Source organism: Falco punctatus (genome assembly GCF_963210335.1).
Source record: "Falco punctatus genome assembly, chromosome: 3".
Lineage (NCBI taxonomy): Eukaryota > Metazoa > Chordata > Aves > Falconiformes > Falconidae > Falco > Falco punctatus.
The window spans coordinates 98,758,762-98,783,800 of record NC_137582.1 but is presented as its reverse complement, the minus strand read 5'-3'; the positions used below and the strand labels follow the sequence as shown (position 1 = coordinate 98,783,800).

Below are 25,039 nucleotides of genomic sequence, written 5' to 3'. Positions count from 1 at the left end.
GTGCTTGCTCATGGTAAAATCTGCTTTGTCTTGACATCACTAAAAATGTAGAACATCATTTTATTATATCCCATAGTGAAGAAAGGATGGTATAAAGTCTCATTTCAGAGATTTCATTTCAGATTTGTGATACGCTTCTAGTCTCTTTCTACTTGTGTAACAGGAAGGGACAGAAAAGATGAGTAGTGATTAAATTAAAAGACTTAATTTTTGTGCCATCATCTTCTACTACATGGTTATTTGATTTTGTGTAACCAGCGTACGGGGTTTTGACATAACTTGTATGATCTTTAAAACAGATAAGGAAGCTGATTGGCAAAAGAGGTGACCCTTTTTACGAAGCGCAAGAGAACCACAACTTAATTGGTGTCGCCAACGTGTTTTTGGAGTGCCTTTTCTACGATGTTAAGCTGCAGTATGCCGTGCCCATCATCAGCCAGCAGGGAGAGGTAACGCCCGGCAGCGTTGGGGCGGGCTGCGGGGCTTCCTGCAGGGACACTAAATGTACACTGGTGTCCTAACAAGCAAATGATGCTTATTGTCTTGTTTCCCAGTGAGTAAGTGTTTTCCAAATTGCTAGGTATGTCTTCTGTTTTAACTGTTTACAATTGCCCAGCTACTAAAATAAAATTCCCAGTATCAATGCCAGTAACTGAGCAAAACCCAGCGTGTGATGGTTCTGATGTATGGTCATGCCACTGTATACCTTTTCTGTGGTGCATGAATTAAAAAGGCCAGTGTTTCTGTGTACAAATATTTTTTCCCCCTCCCTCTCTCCTCTTTTTTGACATTGTTGCTTTTCGTTTGGTGGTTGAGAGCTGTTCAGTTCTGCCTTTGCACGCCTGGAGTTAGGTGTCTACCATCTTAATGCCTTTATGTCCTTTGTGCACAGGTTCTTAGTATTTGTCTTGCCTTAGGTTGCAGGACGGTTGCATGTTGAAGTAATGCGAGTCACTGGGTCTGTCCCAGAACGTGTAGTAGAAGGAGATGACTCATCAGAGAACTCCAGCGAGAGTGGGAGTCTGGAAGTCATGGATAACAATGGAGAAATTATTCACAGAGCAAAAAAGCTGTCCTGCAGGGTAAGTGGGAACACATGGTGAAGTTAAGTTTCAAGGCTTTGTAACTATGTGGTCAGTCTGATGTGAAGTACTAAGCTCTGTAGGCTATTGCTTGCTTAAAATTCTCTGAAGAGAAAAGAGAGATTTCTCTTCTTACAGTTCAGTGTAGGTCAGTCTGTGGTTGCCAGTGGCTGAATTAATTTGCATTAGTTTCTAGTATACACAGGTCTGTGTCATAAATACTGAAGTTACAAGGGCTGTCCTTGGCAGACGCAGAAGGGGAAACAGTTTTTCTGTGTAACCATCTCCTACTGTTTGTTTGATCATCTAATGTAGTATCTATGGGTGGCGTCTGGATTTCATTTCTTCTGTCACAAGTGCTTCATTCTCCACTTGAGTTTATCAGCTTCCTCAAAGAAAACACGTACATGGGTGGGCAAGTTAGATATATGTTTTCCTTGCATCTGTATTTCTGTATATGCAAAATACAGGTTTCCTAAATAGGAACATCCTTACTAAGCGATTGGAGGAGTCCTTTAAAAATTCTTCTTGGCTGTTGGTACTTTTGGATTAAATACTTGGAGCTTGAACAATTTACAGTTGAAGAAGAAACAGTCATATTTATGACAACGTCTGGTTTGTCTCCTCAGGTGAAAATAAAAGAAGCAACCGGACTGCCACCTAATCTTTCCAACTTTGTCTTTTGTCAATATACATTTTGGGATCAATGCAAGTCAACCGTAGCGGCACCAGTGGTGGATCCAGATGTGCCTTCACCTCAGAGCAAAGATGCTCATTTTACAGTGACCTTCTCTCACTGTAAGGTAACTACTGCTATTATGAAATAGTGTTACCAGTAGGATGGTATGTTTGAGATAATCTGTTTAGACTCTGAGCCTTGTTTTGTTGGGGAAAGGAGGAGGGAATCAAGTCTTATAACTAATGACTTTTGACTATATTTTAGCATGCCATAATATTTCACTTCGTCACTTCTTCAAAATACAACAAAATGAAAAAAATCTTCTAATTAGTGGTCACTTAAATTCAGATGTCATCTTTAATGCATGGGGAAAAATGTAGTTTATATAATGACATCTTATTATGTACCTGTTTGGTAAGTTCAGTGACTTTAAGAAAATCATTAGGGCTCTAACACTGTTTTTACAGAAATTTTCAAAGCATGAAATGCAGTATGCAGAATCAGGAATTGCTGAGAAGTTTCACAACTTTCTTGCCCAGAGTCAAGCTTTGTGATCCAAACTGTATGGTTTTACCATGCCGGTAGTTAGTTGTTGGGTGTGTCCTTACAAACTAGTTGAGATTTCATTTGATTGGATGTGATTTTTTTTAATTTTTTTTTCATTGCCAGGACTATGTGGTGAACGTCACAGAGGAGTTTTTGGAGTTCATTTCAGAAGGAGCTCTTGCTATTGAGGTGTGGGGTCACAGATGCACTGGCAATGGCAGCTCCGTTTGGGAAGTTGATTCTCTTCATGCTAAAACTAGGACGCTGAGAGACAGGTACAAATAAATTATACATGAATGCTTCCATCAGCTTTCCAAAGGCTTTCTAATACTTGTGGTGCACAAAAATATACTTTGGTGAGGCAGCCATTAGTTTTTGTGGGGATGTCTTTTTAGGTGGAATGAAGTAACTCGAAGAATAGAAATGTGGATTTCCATACAAGAATTGAATGAGATGGGAGAATATACTGCAGTTGAACTCCATCAGGCAAAAGATGTAAACACAGGGGGAATTTTCCAGCTTCGGCAGGTATGTATCTTTTCCCTGTCTTCTTACTGATGCTTAAGTTGATTCTTACTTTTATTCTTAGTTTCTCTCTGATTTTTTTTTTCTCTCTCTTTCTCTCTCTTCATTGCCTGTTCAGGGACATTCTCGCAGAGTTCAGGTGACAGTGAAACCCGTACAACATTCAGGAACATTGCCTCTCATGGTAGAAGCAATTCTTTCAGTCTCTATAGGTGGTGTGACTGCCAGATCAACCAAACTGCAAAGGGGCTTGGACAGCTACCAGGTGAGACGGTTCATTTGTTCACTTCAGTTTGGTTTGGTTTTGCTGTTCTAGAGCCAACTCAATATAATTCCAAAAGGCACCTTAGCACACTGGTACATGGTATGTTTTTTTGCAGTTATACACACGTTTGAGGTTAATACATATAATGTGAGCATATGGTGCTAAATCTGCTTTTTTTTTTGTTTATAACTCGGTGTATAATGATACAGTACCAAGTGTGGTATTTGGATATACACAAGGCACCAGGAATATGAAAGTTGTTTTTACCTTTGTGTATAGAGGTGATCAATACTAGATTCCTAGTGCCATGCTTCCCTCCCTTATAGGGATGGCAGAAGTTGAGAAGGGGAAAAGCAGAAAGAAATGAAAATTAGTAGAGAAAATGTCTTAATGAGATACTATTTACCTTTTTAAAAAGGACTGAGGTTTTATTTGAGCAGAATCAAGAATAGCCATCACTAAATGTGAAAGGGCAATTTCGTGTAGCAGAAAAAGTCCTTAAGAAGTATGAATGACTTCAATCTGATACTGGATAAATTCATATTGGAAATAAAGCATGATTTTTAACAGTGATGGCAAGGAGTAAGTGGAATGGGCCACCCACAGAAGCAAGGTGCTTTTGTCAGAAGGGTTACCTTTAGAACCACAAGTAAAGTAAATACAGATGAAACTATAAACCTTGATTCTGTCCTTTTTCTGGCACTGTATTCTGTGGGGTTTTGGTTCTTTAATAAATAGATTCACTAACACTCAAATCATGGCTGAGCTTCTGTAGTCTGTAGTGGGGAAAAAGAATCTATTTCTACCTGTTAATAAGACTTTGGTTATTTGAATGTTGTAATTTTAACGTGTTATAAGTTTGTGGCAGAAATGTTTGTGTTCATGTTTTGGGGTGTTTCTGTGAGTTTCTGTTGAGAGAAATGCATGGTTTTTTTGTGTTTTACAAAATTTATTTTCTCCTACCAGAAGGAGGAGGATGATGGTGGTGATATGGATAGTTACCAGGTATTGCTGCTGTTGCTGTCAATCCTGTGGCATGGGGCACAGCTAATGCTAATAGCCAGCAACTTTCAAATGAACAAGCGTACTGGAGCAAGCAAAATCAGCTTTGAAATAGATATGTGCTGTGCATTAAAGAGGCTACCTGGGCTATAAACCACTGCTATTTCAGTTTATCTCGTGACGTTGTACACTTGCAGTGTGCTCTCTTCTCTAGAACTCAGCAGTCAGCTCTCCTAACTGGCTACATGAATTGCTATGTGAATAAAAGCTTAGAAACTTTAATTTAGAATGAAAACAGTTTCCAGTGAATATAATAGGGAAAAGAGCAACCACCTGCAGCTGCAGGCATCTTTCCCAACCAAATTAGGAGCACAGGATTTTTTGTTTGTTTGTTTTCTAAAGAAAACACTCTAACCTTTTATATGTTGTGCAGTTTTCTGAAAATCTTGTGGGAGAGAGAGGGGAGGATGTGAGTGGGAATACAGAAGCTTCAGTGAAGCAATTTCTCTTATCTGCACAAAACCAAACCTTGAGCCAGGTGTTTTGGGTGATAAATACAAGGCAGTCACAGTTTAGACAATATAACAGAAGAGATTTAAAAGGTGATGAAGGGCAGAAGAGAAAATGCCTAAAACAGTAAAATATCTTTCAGACTTCTGCATGGGAGAATTATTTCTAATAGGCAGCCTTACAGAAGTAAAACCAGTTAGATGAGAACGCTGACATCCCTTACTAGGATAATGTGTTAGGTTTTAAAGCAATCTCAAAAGTATCAATTAAGGTACTAACTTCTTGCGGGCTGTTTATGCGCTTCCTGACATATCACAGAGAAGAACAAACCAGATTTTCTGTGATACCACAAAGCATGATTGCATGATGGGTTTTGTTTGCATGAGAAATCTTTTAATTGCACTGATAGCAGCTGCTGGCAATGGAATTTTGTGCAGGTTTGAGGGCGTACTGACCTGTCTAATCTTCAGGAGAACTTACAGTCAACTGATGATACCTGTTTTTCCTATTCCACATGCTATTAAAAAGTTTGATTGCCACTTCTGTGAGTAATTCACTTGTGGTATATAATTCTGTTCAGCAACTGAGGCAGTCACATTTTCTTTTCCTCCTGTTGGAATCTGAGACTTAAAAGCAAATAAGCTTCCATTCGTGGGTGATGAGGTACTTAATCACTGTGCATGTCACTTGGGGAAAAAAGTTTTCTGCATCATGCAAGCTGTTTCATATTAATTCTGATAAAATGATCACAAAATTCACTGCTTAATCTTAACCGCATAGCCTAATAACTTTTTTCTCTTTCCATGCTAGGAAGAAGATTTAAACTGTGTACGCGAAAGGTGGTCTGATGCATTGATAAAACGCAGAGAATACTTAGATGAGCAGATTCAAAAGATCAGCAATAAACAAGGTTTGAGGCTTAAAAGTCCCTGTTATAAGTAATTTATTGCTTAGACCGTGAAAAATGTACTTCATATACAATACTGCTCTCTTTCACTGTAGAAAAATCTGAGGATGACATAGAACGAGAAGCCCGGCTGGTGGAACAGTGGGTAGGGCTGACAGAAGAGAGGAATGCGGTGTTTGTTCCAGCACCAGGCAGTGGAATTCCCGGTGCCCCCGCAAATTGGTATGTTCAGAAAAACTGTTGGAGGGGTTAGCATTTTCTGCATGAACATTGCACACTACAAGGTAAAAATCAGAGGATGTTTTAGAGCTTTCTACATTTTCCTGTAATACTACCAATTACACTCAGTTGGCAGAAGGCTAGAAGGTCAGGCGCTGGTTTGAATGTTAGAAAGGTTGGCTTAGTTAGCATATTACATAGAGTAGCTTTGAGATGGCTTTTGAATTTAACGTAGTATTCAACAGATTTACAAAATTCTGAGAAAGTTATCCTGTAGTTCGACACCTTTCAGAAAAAAGAGTGGTTCAAAAAGGAATAGTAGAATGCGATAATTTCATTTGATAAGGGGTGGAGAGCAAAGAAATTCTGATTTCAGAGGATGTGTTCTCTTCTGTTTCATTTGAATTTCTAACATTTCTCTTAATTTCATTCAAATCTGTGTTTTAACTAAAATCAGTTGAATTGACATGCAAAAGTGAGGACTGCAACATGTTAGATTTGGGAAAGTGTGGACAAGAAATACAGCTCTAATCAAGTGTACATTGAATCTCTGATAATACCCAATATCTCTCCTCCATTGGGTAAATGATGTAGTGATATTCTTTCCTCCCATTTTTTCCCCTTATCCGCCTGAAGCGAGCTGTGGTCATATAGCTAAAAGTGTATTTATTGATATAAAGACTATGCCTTGCCAGTAGTTACGTATCTGGTTGTTTGAAAGGTTGCTAAGCTTTATGTATGAGATGACTACAGTCAGTTAACTTCATAAGAAACAGAATAGTTTCAAACTCTCATCTTCACAGCAACTGAATGTGCTCTGCAGTGTGAATGAAGTTTTGGCAAAGCGCTACATTTAGCTGCATGTGTAGATAAACAAAATATTGCCTGTGCAACATAGGCGTTCATATTTGCCATCAAGAAGTTGACAGCTTTACTCACTGGTTACAGTTAATGAACCTTGCATGGAGATCTGTTTGTCCAAATTAGCTTAGGTATGAATTTGCCTTCCATGTTGACAGCAGTTTGTTTTGTTTCAGGATTCCACCTGCAGGAATGGAAACACATATACCTGTCCTCTTCCTTGATTTAAATGGTATGTTGTAACAGAAACTTGGATCTGGGGAATGAGTTTGAATCAATATTGGTAAATGGAAGAGTGAATCTGAAATGGCTTAAGAACTCAAACAAGTCCTGGCAATGACACTGTCTGATATGGCTTGTAAAATGTTTTTTCTTCCGATTCTGTATGTGGAATAATTAAACATAACTATATTAAAATAAAGATAAAAATTGGGGGACATCTGAGTACAAGGGTAGGTTGTAAAACAGAAAATAGCGTAAGAGAGCAAGCTTAGTTTAAATTGAACAGCTGATAAGAAAATCTGGTAAACTTTTTGATGTACAAATCCACATGTCATCAAAGCACTGATGGAAAAACTTCCAGTGCTTTCAGACCTCCTTCCACTGAGGTATCTGTAGAGTCTTAAACAGCTGAGTAATGAAGAGCGTGTTAGCGCTACAACAAGCGTTTTGGTAGAGAATCTAGATGTTTTCCCTGTGAAGATATTTAGTTTTTAGTGTGAGAAGCCTATTGATTTATATTCTTAAGACACAGATACACACCGTAAGCAACGAGAGACTAGAATTAGCACCACATCCAAAGGCTGTTTAGGAAGCAAGTCTGTAAGTATAAACTTGGACATAAAGCAGAAGAGGATCCACAGGCCTTGTCACATCCAGCACTGCAGTGGGCTACTAGACGTGGTTACATAGGCAGCACATAAATACCTGCTTTAGAAGCTGCTTTTGGAAAATTATACGCACTCTTCCCTTCATCTGTGCTGACAAGGAATGTTTTTTTGTTTTTTTCATTATCAGCAGAGATTAACAGACAGAAGATCAAACAGGATATTTGAACACATTGATGGATCATTGTACAACTCTTTGTTGTTGCTGTTGTTTTTTTGGGGATTTTGTTCTTTTTGTTTTGTTTTTGTTTGTTTGTTTGTTTAGCTAAAAGCCTAATGTAGCCAGAACTGCTGTTCTCAATTTAAAGATTCCCTGATACATTAGAAGTGAGTTAAATAAGAGATGAGCTGGTTAGGCTGACAGGTGGATAAATCAGAAATTTTCCAGCTGGGTACGTTGATGTAATGAATACCGATAAATAGTTCTGAATTCTGTTTAGGTTATGTGAGAATGTGTTCAGGCTGAGTCTTAGCTTAGTTTTATTTCCCTTCTTTTGTATGCTGAAATAGTCTTCAAAATAATGTCTAGTAATAAGATTTATTAGGATTAAATGTATTATGAAGTATGAGTAGGACTTTATTACAACTTTGTATTACAACTTTGGCTTTCTATATTAATATCCTTCAATATAAAACTATTTCATTCTTTGCACATTTGTTTCATTAGCTGATGACCTCAGTGCCAATGAACAACTTATAGGTCCCCATGCATCAGGAGTTAACTCAATACTACCAAAGGAGCATGGGAGTCCATTCTTTTATCTGCCGATCATAAAACACAGTGATGATGAGGTAAATTGTTAGCTAGCCTCCTTCTTGACAACTGCAGCTTATGTTAACACTTTCTTTGTATGTTTTATTTTCTACTTGTATATATTTAATCATTATTACTATCTTTCTGTCTTACAAGTACTGTTGGTATTTAGTGCTGCCTTGATTTTCTGGCCTATTACCTAAGAATTTAAGAGAATATGACTTGTTAGCTCTTCTGCCTTGATTCAGAGGTGACAAGTCTTAGCTTTTCTTGGCAAAAGAATAATCCAGCTGCCTGACTCAAAATCCCTTTTTCTTCCTTCCTCACCCTTTCATCATTCCTCGTGCAGGCTCTTGATTCTTCAGAGAAAACTACTTTGTTTATTGTGCACACTAGGCAAATCTTAATATTTCAATAAAACTTATTCCTTTATAGTACACAATTACTTTTTAAATATAAAGTTTGGGAATTGTTGGAAATGAATGGTTCTGAACCCATTTTGTAATGGCTTTAGCTCATTTCTTCCATGTACTGCACCAGCTCAGGCCATTGCTTTAAAGACCATTTCCAGAATAAATGGGACACCGAAGTTGGGGAGCAGGCAGGAGGAAGGCAAAAGATGTTCTTAAGGATGGGAGCATGTTTATTCTGTGTGGGACCTTATAACCTAATCAAACACAGACGAAGATTTGATGCTGAATTTAATAAACTTTTAATACAGATGGAATAGGATTTGTTATAAGGAATAATAAGCACCTCCAGTGCTGCTTCTGCTTTCCTTTCTGTCTCCAGCTGTGTGAAGACATGCTTTTGGGGCAGAGTTTGCACAGTGCAGGGATTGTGCTGACAGTTGTTTTCCCCAATATCTTACCACCTCTTTTGTGCTTCTTTTGATAAATTCCTTACTATGGAAAGGAGGTTTGACTCCACTTTGTTCAGTGATGCTTGTTTTTTCTCTCATTGAAGAACTGTCTTATTCCATGTCACATCATTGCAGATTATACCAGTTGAATCTTTGATTTCCCTTTCCTTCCTCCACTTCGTTTCTCTTTGTAGGTTTCAGCCACGGCTGCTTGGGACTCTTCTGTCCATGATTCAGTGCACCTGAATAGAGTAACACCTCAAAATGAGAGAATTTACTTAATAGTGAAGACTACTGTGCAGCTCAGCCATCCTGCTGCAATGGAACTGGTATTACGCAAAAGGATTGCAGCCAATATTTATAATAAGCAGGTAAAAAATGTATATGTAATTTTTTATTAATTTTATTTCATAGTGTTAGTTTTATTAATGTGTTTTCTTAGCTGCTTGCTTCATTTTATATAAGTTCGGTCTCTAATTCTCTTGAAAGACAAATGTAAAATAGATCTTTATAGGTTGCAGTGAAACTGTGTGCTTCTGGTTAATTCCTTTGAAGTGTCCATTTTTCAGCCTGGTTCAAAATGCAACAGGTGCTCCTGTTGTAACAAAAAATAAGTTTACCTTCTTGTCTGTACAACTTGAAACGTTCTTTGATTCTGGAAGTTTGTGGTAGATTCTCTAGTACAGGGTGATTGTAGGCATTCTGCTCCTGAAAGCATCTTTGGAGCCTTCAAATGTTCGTGTAAACACAACAGATCTTTTTTTTCTTTTTTCTTCCTCTTTGCGACTTTCTCTGTCAATTATAGACTAGGTTTGTTTCCCAGCACTACCCAAATGTGGCCATGCTACCCCCTTTAACAAGGTGATTTTGGGTAGGGTGTTTCCTTTGGCCACGAGTGGTTGCTGTTCCCCTTGCTTTGCTGCTTCATCAGTTTAGACAATGAGCTGCTCTCTGAAATGATGTTCCTTTCTGTTTCCCAGATGAGACCTAGAACATATTTCAGAATTGCTTCAGTTTTTTGCATTGCAAATAGGGGGAGGAGCACAAACCAGCTGTTGTACTACTAAGCAACTTGCTAAGCAGCTGAATTCCATGCCTTTTTGTGTTTGGCATAGTGTCCTTTGCTAGTTTAGTGTATCTAAAATCCCTTATTAGGTGAAAGTTAAGTTAGCGATGTAAAGGCTAACTAACCTGACACTGAAGCATGTTAAGCTTGTAATTACAGCAGTGAAAACTGGTTACTGTTTCAGTTGTGGCTAGAAAGCAGAGTTATGCTTTGCTATTGCAAAAGGAATTTTCTACCTGTTTAACAGGTGGCTGACAAAATGAGAAAAGATGGTGTCTGTACATCGGAGACGTACAGCTGCAGTTTCGCTGTTACACAATGAGAGAGCATCAGCACAAAACAGGAAAAAACTGTTACTGATTGAACTTAGTAGCATTGTATACTGAGCATAGGGCTGTAAAGGGTACTTTATTGTTAATGCTAAAAAGGAACTTGCTAAATTGTGGTCCTGAAAAATGTGCTTTTGTGGTAAAATACATTTTTGCATTGTGGTCTTTTATTTCTTAGGATGTCATAAATAATCATTAACAAAACAATAATTGAAAATTACATTTTTTTCCTAGAGTTTTACCCAGAGCCTGAAAAGGAGAATATCCTTGAAAAATATATATTATGCCTGTGGAGTGACATATGAAATAGTATCCAATATACCGAAGGTAAGGTGTACTGTATTTCTCTGGCAAATTCACCAAAACAAACATAATGACTTACCGCAGTGGGTGATACCGATGGGGAAGTAAATGTCCTGCTTTGCTGATATGAGGCGGCTTGCCAAAGTGTATATACCGAAGTTCAGTGAGGAGATAATGTTTATCTTTAAACAGTGGAAACCTGTGGGGTTTTTATTTTCTCTTCTACTGTGTTTAACTGAGTTCTTGTAGTAGAGCTATTGTTGAAATCACATTAGTGTCTGCAGGAAGATTGTAGACGGTACTCGGAAATGTTCAGGCCAGTGAAAACAGAATAGCTGGGAAAATGAGTTCGCAGGAGTATAAATTGATCTTTATAGAAAAAGCTTATACAAATTGTAAATGTACAATAAAATTTATTTTAAAGGTACACAAACTGGACAAATGAAAACATACTCTTGTCACCATATAGCTGTCACTTTTGTGCAGCAGTACTTAAATTTTAAACTCCAGGTAAATTGCGTGGCATATCTAAGATTTGGGAAGGAAGTTGCATTTACTTGCATAGGGAGTTGTCATTAATTAATCCTTAATGTCTGTGATTTCAGGTTATATAAGCATTGTTTCTAGAAGTATGTTGACTACAGCAAATGTGCAAAACTTCTGAGCATGACCTCTTCCTAGTTCAGCATCATTTACATCTATATTGAGAAGTTCTGGATCATTGATTTAGGATTACTGATAAAGTTAGGGATTATAGATCCAAATTAATTTCTGGATTGAGAAGGTCTAAAGAAGTGAACCAATACATCAAAAACAATAGGCTTTAATTTTTAAAAACTTCAATAGTCTAACTTGTAATTTAGGCTACAGAAGAAATTGAGGATCGGGAGACCTTAGCACTGATGGCCGCAAGGAGTGAGAATGAGGGCACGTCTGATGGTGAAACGTACATTGAGAAATACACCCGTGGTGTGCTGCAAGTGGAGAACATTCTGGGCCTTGAACGACTAAGACAGGCAAGGAAGAGACACTTCTTGCACCTTTTGAACTGGATCATGAGATTTCAAGTAGAGATGATTGATCTTTTAAAAACACTTAAGTGTTGCTTTTTTTTCAGTTTGGGTTTTGATAGAGAACGTTGGACAGATAAACGTAAGACTGAGTTACTTCAGTGAAATACAGAATTCCAGTAGTGGTGGGTGTAGTAGCTATAGCTAACAACAGTGTAGTACTAGGAACCTGAACAGACAAAGGCCAGCAAATTAATTTCAGCTACAGATTTTGGTGGTTGTACATGCAAATGAAGATTTTGTAAATGCAAGCCCTGTTTGCTGCTGTTAGCCGCACTGGGGAAAAAAGTTTCTATCCTGCATGATCATTTCTCATGAGGAGACCATGGCATTGTTTTAGCATGTTCTTTTCTTTACGCAGGCAGTCACAGTCAAAGAGGCCCTCTCCACCAAGGCGAGGAACATCCGCAGAAGCATCAGCACTCCAAATGTCCACAACGTAAGGACTCTTTATCCTCCGGTAAATTAGTACTAATGGGCAGGGGGTGCTGTTTGTGTGCTGATGTGATGCTTGCACAATGGGATATAGTAATGATTATTCTGAGCGAGGACTAACCAACCTGTAGGGAAGCTGTCACGAGGCACTTGAAACCCCTGCCCACAGCTGTCCATCCCAGCAGGCAACAGAGCTGGCAGGGAAGTGGGAGGGTTGGGCGAAACTCTTCTGATAAGGATATTTGTTTTGATGGTTTTGGAAGTAGTTTAGCATAACTGCCCTGAATCAGATTACTTTCTTCAAAATCCCTTTAAATTTTTTCATAGTGTGAAGAGAGAGTTTCCATTTTGTGTGCGTTTCACGTGTTCTGCTGTCACCCGTTCATACAGCACAAACAGCTCTCCCTATAAATAACCTTATCTAAAAGATGTAATGGAGAAGTTGTTAGGACCAAATGATCACAGTGTCTCCTCAAGGCATTGCATTTTATAACTAAAAATAGACATTTTGTCATTCTGTCTGTCGGTGTTCTGTAGGTATCCTGTAGCCGACTAGATCTTTCTGCCTGTGATGAAGATGATAAGGTATGTAAACATGACAACAAATGGTGCACGTTCTCAGATTTTTTTACCCCCCCTCTTTGAAGCAAGATGTATTTGAACATTTGAGGAAAAAAAAAAAAAGGAAAACATATTTTTAATGGTATACATAATGTAACTTCAGAGTGCTGCACTAATTACCTATTATCTTGAATTAAACCTTGTTCTCTGCTCTTCATATTAGAATTGTAAAAACTGATTTAAGAGGGGGGAAGTTACAGTGAAACAATATACTTCACTGAAAAGCTAATTAGCTTATAAAGAATCCATTTATGTGAGACAGGAAAACTCTCTTAAGTCAGTAAGTTGACATTCCTTCAGGTTTGTTTTGTTTTTTTTAAAAGAAAAAACCTGCTTTTGAGTTTACCTATTAATTTTTCCAGGTTTCTCTGTATCAGCATGCGTATTTATGTATTTTTTTTCTTAGGGTTGGTCTGAAAGTCACCTAGATATATCTGACTGTTGTTCCAGTTATCAGGATGTATCATGTTACGGTACTTTACCCAGGGAGTCACCTCGCAAGAGCAAAGATGGCAGCGGTGAGTCTTTAAAGTATATATGTAATGATAGTGTTTGTGGTTTTTAAATTACTGCATTAAACAGAGAATTAAATTATCAGTGCTCTTTTCCTACTAAATGCATTATCTAGCTTCTTGCTTATAACAGCTGAACATAATGTGGAAGTAGGGGAGAAAGGGAGAAATGCATGAAGACATCCAGGAAAGGATGGGAAGTTGAGGGTGTCCAAAAAGCCAAGAGGAGAGTGGAAGAACAAGCTAAATGTGAATCAGAACAGTAGGAGGGGAAAAAATAATAATAAAAAAAAAGAGACAAAAAGGAACTGCTGTTATTTTTATGAATTTGAAAAATAAGGTGCTTTTGTTAAAGTGGGGAAGGGTCCTTTTGCAGGTTCATTATTGATTTGGATATTTGCTCTGCCATGTCAGTGTGTCGCAGGTGCCTTCTTTTTGTCAAATCAAATGATAACACATTCTTCTTGATCAGGCAATACAGGTAGAGATACTGCTGCAATAAAGTGGGACTGAGAATTTATTCATTGCTTCCTTGCCTGTAATTTCCTTTTTGATCATCCTGGCTGTGCAGGATTAGTGGCTTGGTACCAGGGCAGAATTGCAGTGTTGTGGACAGAACCCAGGTGAGGCACAGGAAACAAAGAGCTGTCAGTTCCACTTTCAAGGACACTTCCCACTGTTTTTATGACTGAGATATAAAAGAGAAATATTGGAGCCTCAGAACAGAGGGGCAGAAACTGTTATTCTTTGCTTTCCTTCTGTTTCCAGACTTCTCAGAAGGGCGTAATCTCCTCTTGTTGAGCTCTGTGTTATCTTGTGCTTGGGCCGGTGGTTAAATACCAAAATACTGACATTTTTCTGTAGCCAGCAACTTGCCAAACGCATGGCTTAACCTTCAGTTTTTTGGAATTATGCTCTTGCAGTCAAGATATGAAGAGCTGAATTACAGTATTTTTGCCTTTTTACCTAGGTGTTGTAGCAGAGAATTCCCATGCTTTAATGGCCAGCCCTTTTAAAGCATTTTCTCCTCAGCCACCAAAGTTTTTCAAGCCCTTAATGCCAGTGAAAGAGGAACATAAAAGGAAGACCCCGCTTGAAAGCCGACCTCTGCTTAGTCAAGAGGTAATCTTTGAAAACCACCTGTTGTTTGTGTTTTTTGAAGGAGATCAAGTGATTTTGTGTACTTGACAAATTGCAGTGTGCATCTGTTGCAAGAGAGTTTTGTAATTCTCTGGTAAAATTAATTAGGCTGTTCTTTATATGTGGTGGGGTTTTGGAGTTTTGGTTTTTACCTGAAACACAAGGGTGTTGTAGGGTTTTTTTTCACTTCTTGGTAAGTATTCTCCTTTACAAGGTACTTCTATTTTAAAATAACAGTAACCTGCATTTTTTTCTCCAACAAGATATTGTAAAACATAATTCTGTGAAACAGTGTTCTAGCATGGTGTTAATTCTGACTTTTATTCCTCAACATTAAACTCTGCTATATCAGTTTCTCTACCTATTAACTTGAATTTTAATGTCTGTATGGCCAGCACGGGTGTTTCGTCATGTCTTAACGCCTTTCTAACCTGCACACGTTTAGCGCTGTGGTCAGAGTCGTGGCTTGTGTGATACGTTGTGTGTCTTAACCTTTTCAGAGCATGCCTTCGTCTCAGGTGCATTGCGCTGGCTGCGTTGTGCCTGCAGGAAGCAATGCCAGCAGCATGCCTGTAGAAAGTAATAGCGTACGTGAGGAAAAGATTGTAAGTTTTGTACCGGTTTCTATTACAAAGCCTGGTGGTGGGCTCAGGGCCATTTGGTGGTGGGCTTAAAGCGCTTATGCTGCCGCAGCAGGTGTGTCATGGTGTGTAGGTGGGTGTGGTAGCATGTGGATATAATTGATTGTAAGTAATTGTTATAATGAACAGTTGCTTGCCTGGCTTGCAAATGTGATCTGTCAGTGGAACTAACGGCTGGGTTTTTACGTTTTGGGGTTTTTTGTTTTGTTTTGGGTTGTTCATTTTTTTTTTTTAATATTCATATATGATTTGTCTTGTGGGGTGGGCGGGAGAGGGGAGGCTTTAGTTTTTACAGGGCAGAAATGTTCAGGTAAAGGGTGGTTTAATGAACCATGTTGTTGTCACTCTAATATACCTTGTATGTTACCCAGATTTTGTGACTATACCCCAGAGTAAATGGAATGATCCCATTTGGTGTAAGTAACTGTGCATTTAGGTGCTGGGCACACTATAAAAAGCTTCTCATTGCCTGATGTGGAAGTAATATGACTAAAGATTGGTGCTCTTAATTAATCTGCAGCCTGTCTTCGTCATAATTCAAGTGGTGAATTGAGGTGGAGGGCTTTTATTTTAATCTTCACCTGCCAAAAATCCTTTTCTCACTGCTGCTTCAACAAAAGTTGTATCATCATTTCTGCTGTATGATGGACTCTGGTTTTGGGCTGTGGAACATGGCTGTAAATACTTGCTTTAATCAGAGCTTTAGATTTAAAATTCAGAAACTTCAAATTATTTCCCATAAGTATTATAGGCCTCTCACCACAAAGTACTAGTGATGGATTCTTCCTATTCAACCGTTATTTTCATTCCTACCATATAGCTGAGCCATTAAAAAATCTGGTCTGGATTTTTAATGCTGTTTTGTAGGTTGTTATACCAAAGTATCCTGAGCGTTCTATTGTATATATTTGAAGCTTGGCTGCTGGTTTTGAGAAGCAGCTGTTTTATTTAGAGTCATGTTAATTTTCCATAAGGTAGCTGACATGGTGACTCACACTGAGTTACCGATACAAATAGTATGAAGGTATTTGGAAGACAGAATCTTCTAGCATGTTGAAAAACATCCCTTGGAAACTAAATCGTTACAGAATTTTCTGTAGCAACTTGAGGGCAGTTTTAATCCCTTGAGTAAATCAGGGTTCCACCCCACGCATGCCCTGAATTAACTGAGGCATTTGCCTGTGCTGCTTTCCACAGATAAGCAGAAGCTTTCTGAGCTGGAAAATGGCAACATCCTGCATGAGGCTTTTCCAGTTAGAATGGAACTAATTTGTTGAATACCGTAAAGCTGCTGTAGCCAACAGGGCCCTGAAAAGAGCTTGTTCTTTCAGTTCTCAGCTGCTTGCTTCTACACTTTTGCACTGACGTCTCCCTTGCATCAACATAGCGTTTTGGTCAGTTGCATAGTAAGTCACATCAAGAGAACTGATCCATCCAGCTGATGGCTAGACTACCATGGAGCTGTATTTCATTTGGATTTACTGCACTGTCTGATCACCTTATGGACACTTGAGTAGATACTGGGGTGGCAGGCAAGAACTAGCAACCGCTAGTGGGGAGGACGTTGTGACAGCTATTTTACATAGCCTTGCTAGCTTATGGCATTGAGTTTATCAAAGAATGGCTTCTGGCTTTTTTTTATCCCTTTAGGAAGGAAGCCTTTGTAAGATGTAGGCTTCCTAGGCTGCCTCTCATTTTTCAGAGCTGGAGCAAGTCTATGTTTTAACTAGGACAGAGTATATATTTCACATATTTGGGTGAATAGTGATCTCAGAATGAATTCAGAGATTACACTAGGGCAGCGTCACTGCTCCACGTGAAACTTAGCTGACTGTTCCTCTTTATCTGATGGAAAGTGAAGTTTACACAGTATTAATTAATATTGTAAATGATCACACCAAGGTACAGAGCCTCATACTCCTAATTAATCACTGGATGATTGGTGTTGCTTCTGGTGTGATGCTTCCTTGCATCTTACAACATATAAAAAATGCTGTAGAATTAAAAGTGACTAAACATGCAGGAAGCTAGCAAGATCAGCTAGACTGATGTTCTGCATCAAAGTAGGCGTAAGAATGATGTTTGGTCTTTTTCTCATTTTTCTCTGGGATCTGTTCTTTACTCTTCTTGAATATTCAAAACACATCTGTCAAAGGGGGGGGGAGCAGTTAACAAAAAATACCTTTATTCAGTTGCCCTGAAACAGAGCATTCAACCTAAAATTTCAGACAGTACTTCCACATGCATTTAATACCACAACTATTGCTGAACAGCATGACATAAGGGCATGTTTGGTGTAATATGCAAGTACAGTGGAATTATGTTAAGGTCAGATGAAATGTCTTCATGACTACAAGTTTCTGCATAGGGCAAAACTTACTTTTGCATGAGCAATAATGGTGAAAGGGAAGGAGTAAGCAGAATGATTAAGAAAAGGTCCCTCACAGACAAGCAACAGGTATACTCCAGTATGCAAAAAAGACATTTTGTATAATGCTTCAGTGCTTGGAAGGGTATTCATAGTCTCAGTAAAGCGGCTATTAATGTTGTCCTTCAATTTTAAAGGGACTACCTGTAGATTTCAGAGGTAAAGAACAAGATCTTCAAGAATATAAATCATTCTCAATAGTCTTACGTGACTTTTCATAATACTCCTTTTCAGAGAAATATATAATTGCAAAATAAAGCCTTCATCCAAATTTTGTATGAGAAATAACTCTGAAGCAGAGCTGTAAAAACTAGTAAGCAAAGGATGCCAAGCCTTTACTTGAACAAATATTAATAATTGAAATCTGGTTGGATTTGTCAGATATACTTACCCAAGTAGAAGCATCTTCTTCAGATACTGATTGCTCTGCCAACGTGAATTTTAATAGTACTGGAAATCTTGATTCAGCTTAAGAGGCCGTTCTGCATGGGTAATATGACTGAATTATATCTGCTATGAGCTTGAACATGGTAGGAATGAAAATGAGACCTTATTATAGATAAGGGTCATAGCAAGTAGTGATCACTTCAAAAAATGGAGGTTGAAAGGAGAGTGGAGTCATTTACAACATTTTTACCGTTCTTTTTACAATTCAAACAAACAAAAACTAGGAGAAAAACCCACCACCACCTCCAGGCTGGGAGAAAGAGCTTGTTACATAAGCATGGATCTTCTAATATATACCTACGAGGATGTTTTAGTTAATTGCACTGCTGAATAGGGCAGGGGAACTGGTCATAAATGACTTGGAGAAGGCCAACATACCCAGTGCCGTCTTTACTTTAACCTTTATATGTAAAACTAGCCTTCAGGGATCCCATGCCCCTGAGACCCAAGAGAAAGTGTGGAACAAAGATGACTTGCCCTGGTAGAGTACCTCCAGGGTGGGGAGCAGTTAAGCAAACTGCGTGTTTGTTTAACTAATCATACCCACAGTGCTGAGGGAGCTGGCTGCTGATACTTGTTATTAGGCCACTCTCAATTGTCTTTGAATGTCATAGCAATTGGGAGAGGTACCTGAAGACTGGAAGAGAGCAAATGTATCTCTCCTGTCTTCAAGAAGGACAAAGAAGAAAGATCCAGCTAACTACAGACTGGACAGCCTCACTTCTGTCTCCGGGAAGGTGATGGAGAGTACCTTTCCAGAAAGCATTTCCAAACCCATGAAGGACAAGAAGGTGGTTGGGACTAGTCAGCATGGATTTACAAAAGGGGAGTCACACTTGACCAACCTCAGTGGCCCTCCACAGTAAGGTGACTAGCTTGGTGGATGAGGAGGGAGCAGAGGATGTTGTTTACCTTCACTTTAGTAAAGCGTTTGACGCTGTCTCCTATAACAACATCATGGATGGGCCGACAAAGTACAGGTTAGACAGGTGGAGAGTGGATTGACAGCTGGCTGAACACCTGGGCCCAGAGGCTGTGTTCTGAGGTGCAAAGTCCTGTTGGAGGCTGGTAACACAACGGTCTACACCAGGGCTCGGTACCGGGGCCAGTACTGTTCCAGCACCTTCATTAGTGACCTGGGTGATTGGACAGAGCCTACCCCCAGCAAGTTTACAGATGAAACCAGAAGGATGTGCTGCTGTTCAGAGGGACCTCAACAAGTTGGAGAACTGGGCAGAGAGGAAGCTCATGAAGTTCAACAAGGGGAAATGCAGTGTCTTGCGTCTGGGGAGAAATAACGCCAGGTACCAGTACACGTTGGGGGCTGTCCAGCTGGAGAGCAGCTGTGCCTAGAAGTGTCTTGGGGTCCTCATGGGCGGCAAGCTGGCTGTGAGCCAGCAGTGCACCCTTGCAGCGGAGAAGGCCAACAGTATACTGGACATCGCCAGCAGGTTGAAGGAGGTGATCCTGACTCTCTACCCGGCACTAGTGAGGCTGTGTCTGGAGTATTGTGTCCGTTTCTGAGCTCCTTGTTACAAGAAAGATAGGAATTACTGAAGTGAGTCCAGTGCAGGGCCACAAAGATGATTAATAGCTTGAAGCATCTGATGTATGAGGAGAGCTTGGGAGAGCTGGGACCGTTCAGCCTGGAGGAAACCAAGCTCGGTGGGGCATCTTATCAGTGCATAAAACCACCCAACAGAACACAAGGCAGACTGTTCTCAGTAGTGCCCAGCGGCAGGATGTGGGGCGATGGACACAAATTAAAACACATGAGATTCCATCTGAACACAACATATGTTTTTTTACTGTGAGGATGGTCAAATGCTGGAATGGGTTGTGCAGAGAGGTTATAGAACCTCCATCCTTGGAGATCTCAAAACCCACCTGACTGGACACAGTCCTGGACAATGTGCTCTGGCTGACCCTGCTTGAGCAAGGGGGGTGGACTAAATGATCTCCAGAGGTGCCTTCCAACCTCAACAATTCTGTGATTATTCTGACACGTGCAAACTGAACAAACCTGTTTGCTGTCTGTGTATTTGAAGCTTTGTTGTACAAAGTTATTTGAGCAGTCTTGGCTATTATGACGTATAGGAAACATTTTCAAGAGGTTGTTTATCTTAAACTTGATGTATTCTCATTCGCTGGTCACCTGCTTAGGTGTTGTGCTTTTCCTTTACCATTGGTGATTCATGGCAGGTATCTGAAAGCATTGAACTATTTCAGATATCACACAGGATCTGCCTTGATCAGTAGCTGAAATACATGATGCAGATAAAGGAATTGAGAAATAATAGGTGCCCGAGTTCCTCTAAACTTAAGTACTGCAGCAGTTTTCTGAAAATACTATTCTTTCCCATAGGAATTTGCTGTGAACTAACCATTTTTAATATGTATGTGTTTTTAATACAGGTTTGTGTATCTATATATGTATGTTTATATATGCATATATATAAATACATGCATATATTTATATGAAAAATTAAGTACTTCAAAAAGCATGCATGTGGAGTCCTGCCTGCAGTATTTTCTGTGCTGGGGGGAGCAGCCCAACCATGTTGCTGAGGTTTTTCTCGGCTGCGTCTTGACAGACCAAAGTCCTCAGGTGGACTCAGAAAGCCACGTTTGTGGGCTGGTCACAGTGCATCATGCTCGTTAGCAAAGGGAAATTCAGGGATGTACCTCCAAATTCCACCAGGTTGATTAATGTTGCTTGTTTCCCTGCATACAAATGCTTCCTTGAAAATTCACTGTAGTACATGATCCTTTTGCCTTTATTTTCAAACATCCTGAACATGTTCAGGTGTGATAGTCAGGGGTAAGCAGAAATATTTAGCTTCGCTGGTATCAGATTAATAGAAAATCCTGTGGTGCAGGATAGTTTTCAATAATTGGGATTGCAGTGGACACCCTGTAAGGCTGCTTCCATTCATATGTTTATCTTGTTAGGTGGTCAATTAGCTCTATAGAATACCTTTAATTGGTTTAATTAGTCTAAACCAGGGTGGGGTTGAGGGGGGAGTTTATAGTACATGGCTTTAAAAATCTTGAGTATGATGAAAATATGCCAACATACAACTTCTTAATGTTGTGAGCTTTCCTTATACCAAACTCTATTGCTTTATATTTTACTGAAATACTTAGAATTTATCTTTATTTTCTAAAAATCGAATAGCTCAGTGTAGGCAGGATATGTTCCCAGCAGCTCTTTTTATAAGTGTCTTCCATTCAGTTGAAGAATATTAAAGGTATATAATTCTTCACATTCAGAAAGGAAAAAATTCAAGGAAGGTTAGTTTATTTTTAAAACTTTACTGTCATAGGTTCCTAATCCCATGCCACTCTCCCTTCTTTTGCAGGACTCAGAGGAGGAAGACAGTGAGTTGGAGGCCATTAATAAGAAGCTGATAAGTCCACAAAGTTTTCAAAATTTCCGGCCTTACATACCGGAGGAGTTTGCTGACTTCAGTGTTTACAATGCTAGCCTGGAGAACAGGGAGTGGTTTTCTTCTAAATCAGACTTCATGAGTTCACGTGTTCTTGAGAAAGAGGTATCCCGCAGCCCCACCACTAGCAGTATTACTAGTGGCTACTTTTCCCACAGTGCCTCTAACGCTACTCTGTCTGACATGCTTGTTCCCTGTAGTGATAGCACAGACCAGCTAGCCAGTCACACGAAGGAGCTGGACTCTAATGATCCCTCAGGATCATCTCTTGCACATGATTTAAGATCTTCTTCGAACAAGGAATGTCGAGAGTCAGAAAAGGAGTTAGCGAGAGAAAAGTTATCTGTGTTACCACTGAAAGAAAACAGTGCCTTAACGGAACAAGTACCACTGTCCCTCGATGCCACTGACAGAGACTCTCAGCAGTTACCCACCGCTGGATCATTTTCAGCTTTAAGTTCCTCAGACAGCAAAAATACCTGTCGTATAATTGAGTTTTCAGCACGTGAAGCAACAGTTGAGCACACAACGGACATTCTGGAGGATCACTCCTTTACAGAGTTCATGGGCGTTGAAGATGGAAAAGACTTCGACCATTCGACAGCTCCGCAGTCGTGTTCCCTCGTCTCCTCTAACGGAGTGAGCGCCTTGGAGTTACCCCAAGGCACTGACAAGGAGCAGAGCGCACATGTGGGCCAGCTGAGCTCTGCCGCAGCAGTCGGTGACCGGCTTGCAGGTGCTGTGGAAAGCCCTTTTTGTTCTGCACTGGTAAAAGGCCACGAGGCTTATCCTGATACTTCCATAGACGATTTCATTGGGAAGGACCACTTGGATGGTTCCGATTGCGAAGAAGGTGCTTCTGCAGATCAAGCCCACGTCTTGCCTAGCTGGATGGCCGTGGGTGAACAAGTCTGTGTTGGAAGTAATAAGATGGGCACGGTGAGATACGTTGGAACGGTGGATTTTTCAGCTGGCATCTGGGTTGGAGTGGAACTCAATGTTCAGCTGGGTAAGACTAAATATACTCTAGGTTATCTATGCAGCTAGTGTGATCTATTTTTAAAGTTGCACTACAATCATAATGCTGTTCAGTCCTGGAAAGTGCCTCCAATTTCACGGCAGCTTGGTACCTGCTACGCCCAGTTCTAGGCTTCCTGTTTATAGGGATGCTTTGATTAATTTTTAACTGTCTTAAAGCCCTGTTCTTCTGGCTGTACGCAGAGTAATACTTTGGCATGTTGTGGTAGTTCTTTTTGTACCCATCTGTTTTCATAGATCAGAAAAACAAGCAAATCCCAAAATTGGCAGATTTTTTTTTAAATCAGTGTGCATGTTCGTGGGCAGTACTAATAGTGGGCATCGCTTGTCAAATTGGTTTGGTGTCTGTAGCTTTCAGAGGTTTTAGTTTTGATTTTTTTTTTTTCCACTGGGGAAAGCTTAATTACAAAACACAGGTTTTCTATAACTTCAATTTGGAGGGGACAGAAAAAATCAGCTCCTCCAGAGATGCTTCCAATCTTCTAAAAATGTTTTTAGTAGTTTCATAGATAGTAACACTGGTACTAGAGATCCACTGGGAGCTGAGGTTTAGGCTTTGTAAGCAATTGGTTCTGAGGATAGTTTATTTTGTGAAATGAACACGTTTGACTTTTTAAACTGCTAGTTGACAAAACAATAGTTCAGGAAGTCATCTTTTTGGTCACAATTGGAGCCCTCCTTTCCAGGTTTTGCTCTCCCTAGCAGTTGGTGTGTGCACCTGGCTCTGTCACTCAGGACTGACAATCTTGATTATTTGAGAGATAATCAAAGGTATTCACACTGCAACACTACAATTGTATGTGCTAATGAAAGTACCAACAATTAATTCTGTGTGTTTATTTTCATTGAAGGGAAGCATGATGGAGTTGTAAGAGGCAGAGAGTACTTCCACTGCAAACCACGACACGGCGTCTTTGTTCGTCCTGGGCGCCTCAGCAAAGCACCAGCTCCTGCAAGGAAGTGGAGTAGCACTTCACGGTCTCAGGCATCTTCCACTTCAGAGAAACGGAAAAGTTCTGTGCTTCAAGGCTCATCATCCGCTCCTAAAACAGGAGGAGAAGTTCTCTGCCATTCAGGAGATGCAGCAGCTTCTGCTTTTTCCAGGAAACAGGAGAACAGGAAATCTTGGATTAACTAAACTGCAGTATTTTTGCACTTACTACACGCATCCCTGTGTAGAAAACTTTATGGATTTTTGAAGCTATTGTACATTTTAATCTGTCCATATGGAATGTGTATTCTCTAGAGTCCTTGACTTCATTCTCTAATTTTTTTATAAATAATATATATATATATTATATATATATGAATGTGTATCTATAGTTTGTCTGCCAGTGGGCAGATGTGGCTGCACACTAAAATACAGTTAAAGCTGATCTGTAGATAACTGAGGTACTGGACTATTTGTTACGCAACAACTTGGGAGATATATTTTAAACAACAAAAAATATTTTATAGTGGGAAAACCAGGATGTAAATCCGTATTTGGGGGGGGAAACAACAACTATGGTTTGCTGTTCTTAATTACCAAAGAACTTGTTTTAGACTGACACATTTGCTGTTTATATCTTTCTATTGTAAATGTTTTAACTGATAACTTGGTGCCACATTTCTTTTAGTCACTGGGCACCATGCAGCCTTATGTTCCGTGTTTAAGCACACTGAAATATCCAACTGCTTCGTATTTCTTGTCTTCCTAGAGGCCTGCCACTGTGCTGACTTGGCATTGGATGGAAATGACTAACAATGCCTGAAGCTGTATGTCTGGCATTTCATATGTTAACATAAGCCAGCCGGGCAGTTTGACTGCAGAAAACAGTATTACTGCAAGGGTGTGAGAGGACAACATTTTGGGGTTTGGGGTTTTGTGGTTTGTTTTTTGGTTTTTTTTTTTTTGGGGGGGGGGGGGGGGGGGGAGGTGGGGAATGGGGAAACAAAGAAGCAGTAAATGGATCATGATTGCAGACTTTGCACTTGTTACTTGCTGGTTATTATTGAGATGAAATAGAACCTGCTAAAGTAATTTTAATCTGTAAAGTTTTATTTTAATAATGGGAATGATGGAGGGATTTGTGTCTGGTGCTCATGAATTCCTAAGAAGGTTGTTCCACATGTAGATACTGTAGATGCCTGTACAAGCGTTCTGGATATTTTGTAAAGTAACATGGTAAAAATGAGTGAAGTGAATGGCCTGCTGTATCTGTTCTTCTTTGTTTCTTAGCAAGTGAATGATTGAGATACCTGGGACCTTACTGAAAAGCTGCTGTTCTTTCTTTGATTGTTGTGTACAGTAAGTGGACTCTTGTATTTTACTATTTACTGTAAAGAACTGTAATTTATATACTGCCATACTGTATTTAATTGGTACAGACCTATTGTGTGTTAGAATACAGACTGTTTACTTGGGATTTAAAAACAAAACGACGTTTTGCTTGTATTTGGTACAATCAGGTTTCACGGT

At 39.5% G+C, this 25,039-nt stretch overlaps 2 protein-coding genes across 9 annotated transcripts in view; one reads left to right on the top strand and one right to left on the bottom strand.

Moving 5' to 3' along the window:
* KIF13A (kinesin family member 13A) overlaps positions 1-24,999 on the top strand; it is a 131,618-nt gene extending 106,619 nt beyond the window's left edge. For 5 of the 8 annotated variants that reach the window (XM_080379751.1, XM_080379755.1, XM_080379757.1 and 2 more), the window contains 20 exons: positions 300-449; positions 918-1,082; positions 1,712-1,885; positions 2,431-2,582; positions 2,703-2,835; positions 2,951-3,097; positions 4,064-4,102; positions 5,420-5,519; positions 5,612-5,738; positions 6,773-6,828; positions 8,151-8,275; positions 9,294-9,470; positions 10,729-10,821; positions 11,661-11,813; positions 12,229-12,306; positions 12,840-12,887; positions 13,330-13,441; positions 14,406-14,557; positions 21,454-22,549; positions 23,430-24,999. In XM_080379751.1, the coding sequence (XP_080235877.1) occupies positions 300-449; positions 918-1,082; positions 1,712-1,885; positions 2,431-2,582; positions 2,703-2,835; positions 2,951-3,097; positions 4,064-4,102; positions 5,420-5,519; positions 5,612-5,738; positions 6,773-6,828; positions 8,151-8,275; positions 9,294-9,470; positions 10,729-10,821; positions 11,661-11,813; positions 12,229-12,306; positions 12,840-12,887; positions 13,330-13,441; positions 14,406-14,557; positions 21,454-22,549; positions 23,430-23,716 (3,564 nt within the window). In that variant the 3' untranslated portion in view covers positions 23,717-24,999. Of the gene's footprint in view, positions 1-299; positions 450-917; positions 1,083-1,711; positions 1,886-2,430; positions 2,583-2,702; positions 2,836-2,950; positions 3,098-4,063; positions 4,103-5,419; positions 5,520-5,611; positions 5,739-6,772; positions 6,829-8,150; positions 8,276-9,293; positions 9,471-10,728; positions 10,822-11,660; positions 11,814-12,228; positions 12,307-12,839; positions 12,888-13,329; positions 13,442-14,405; positions 14,558-15,075; positions 15,181-21,453; positions 22,550-23,429 lie in introns of all 8 variants that reach the window. The other 3 variants (XM_080379758.1, XM_080379752.1, XM_080379753.1) reach the window with 3 other exon arrangements.
* RNF182 (ring finger protein 182) overlaps positions 1-25,039 on the bottom strand; it is a 279,878-nt gene that overhangs the window by 69,399 nt on the left and 185,440 nt on the right. The window lies entirely within an intron of this gene.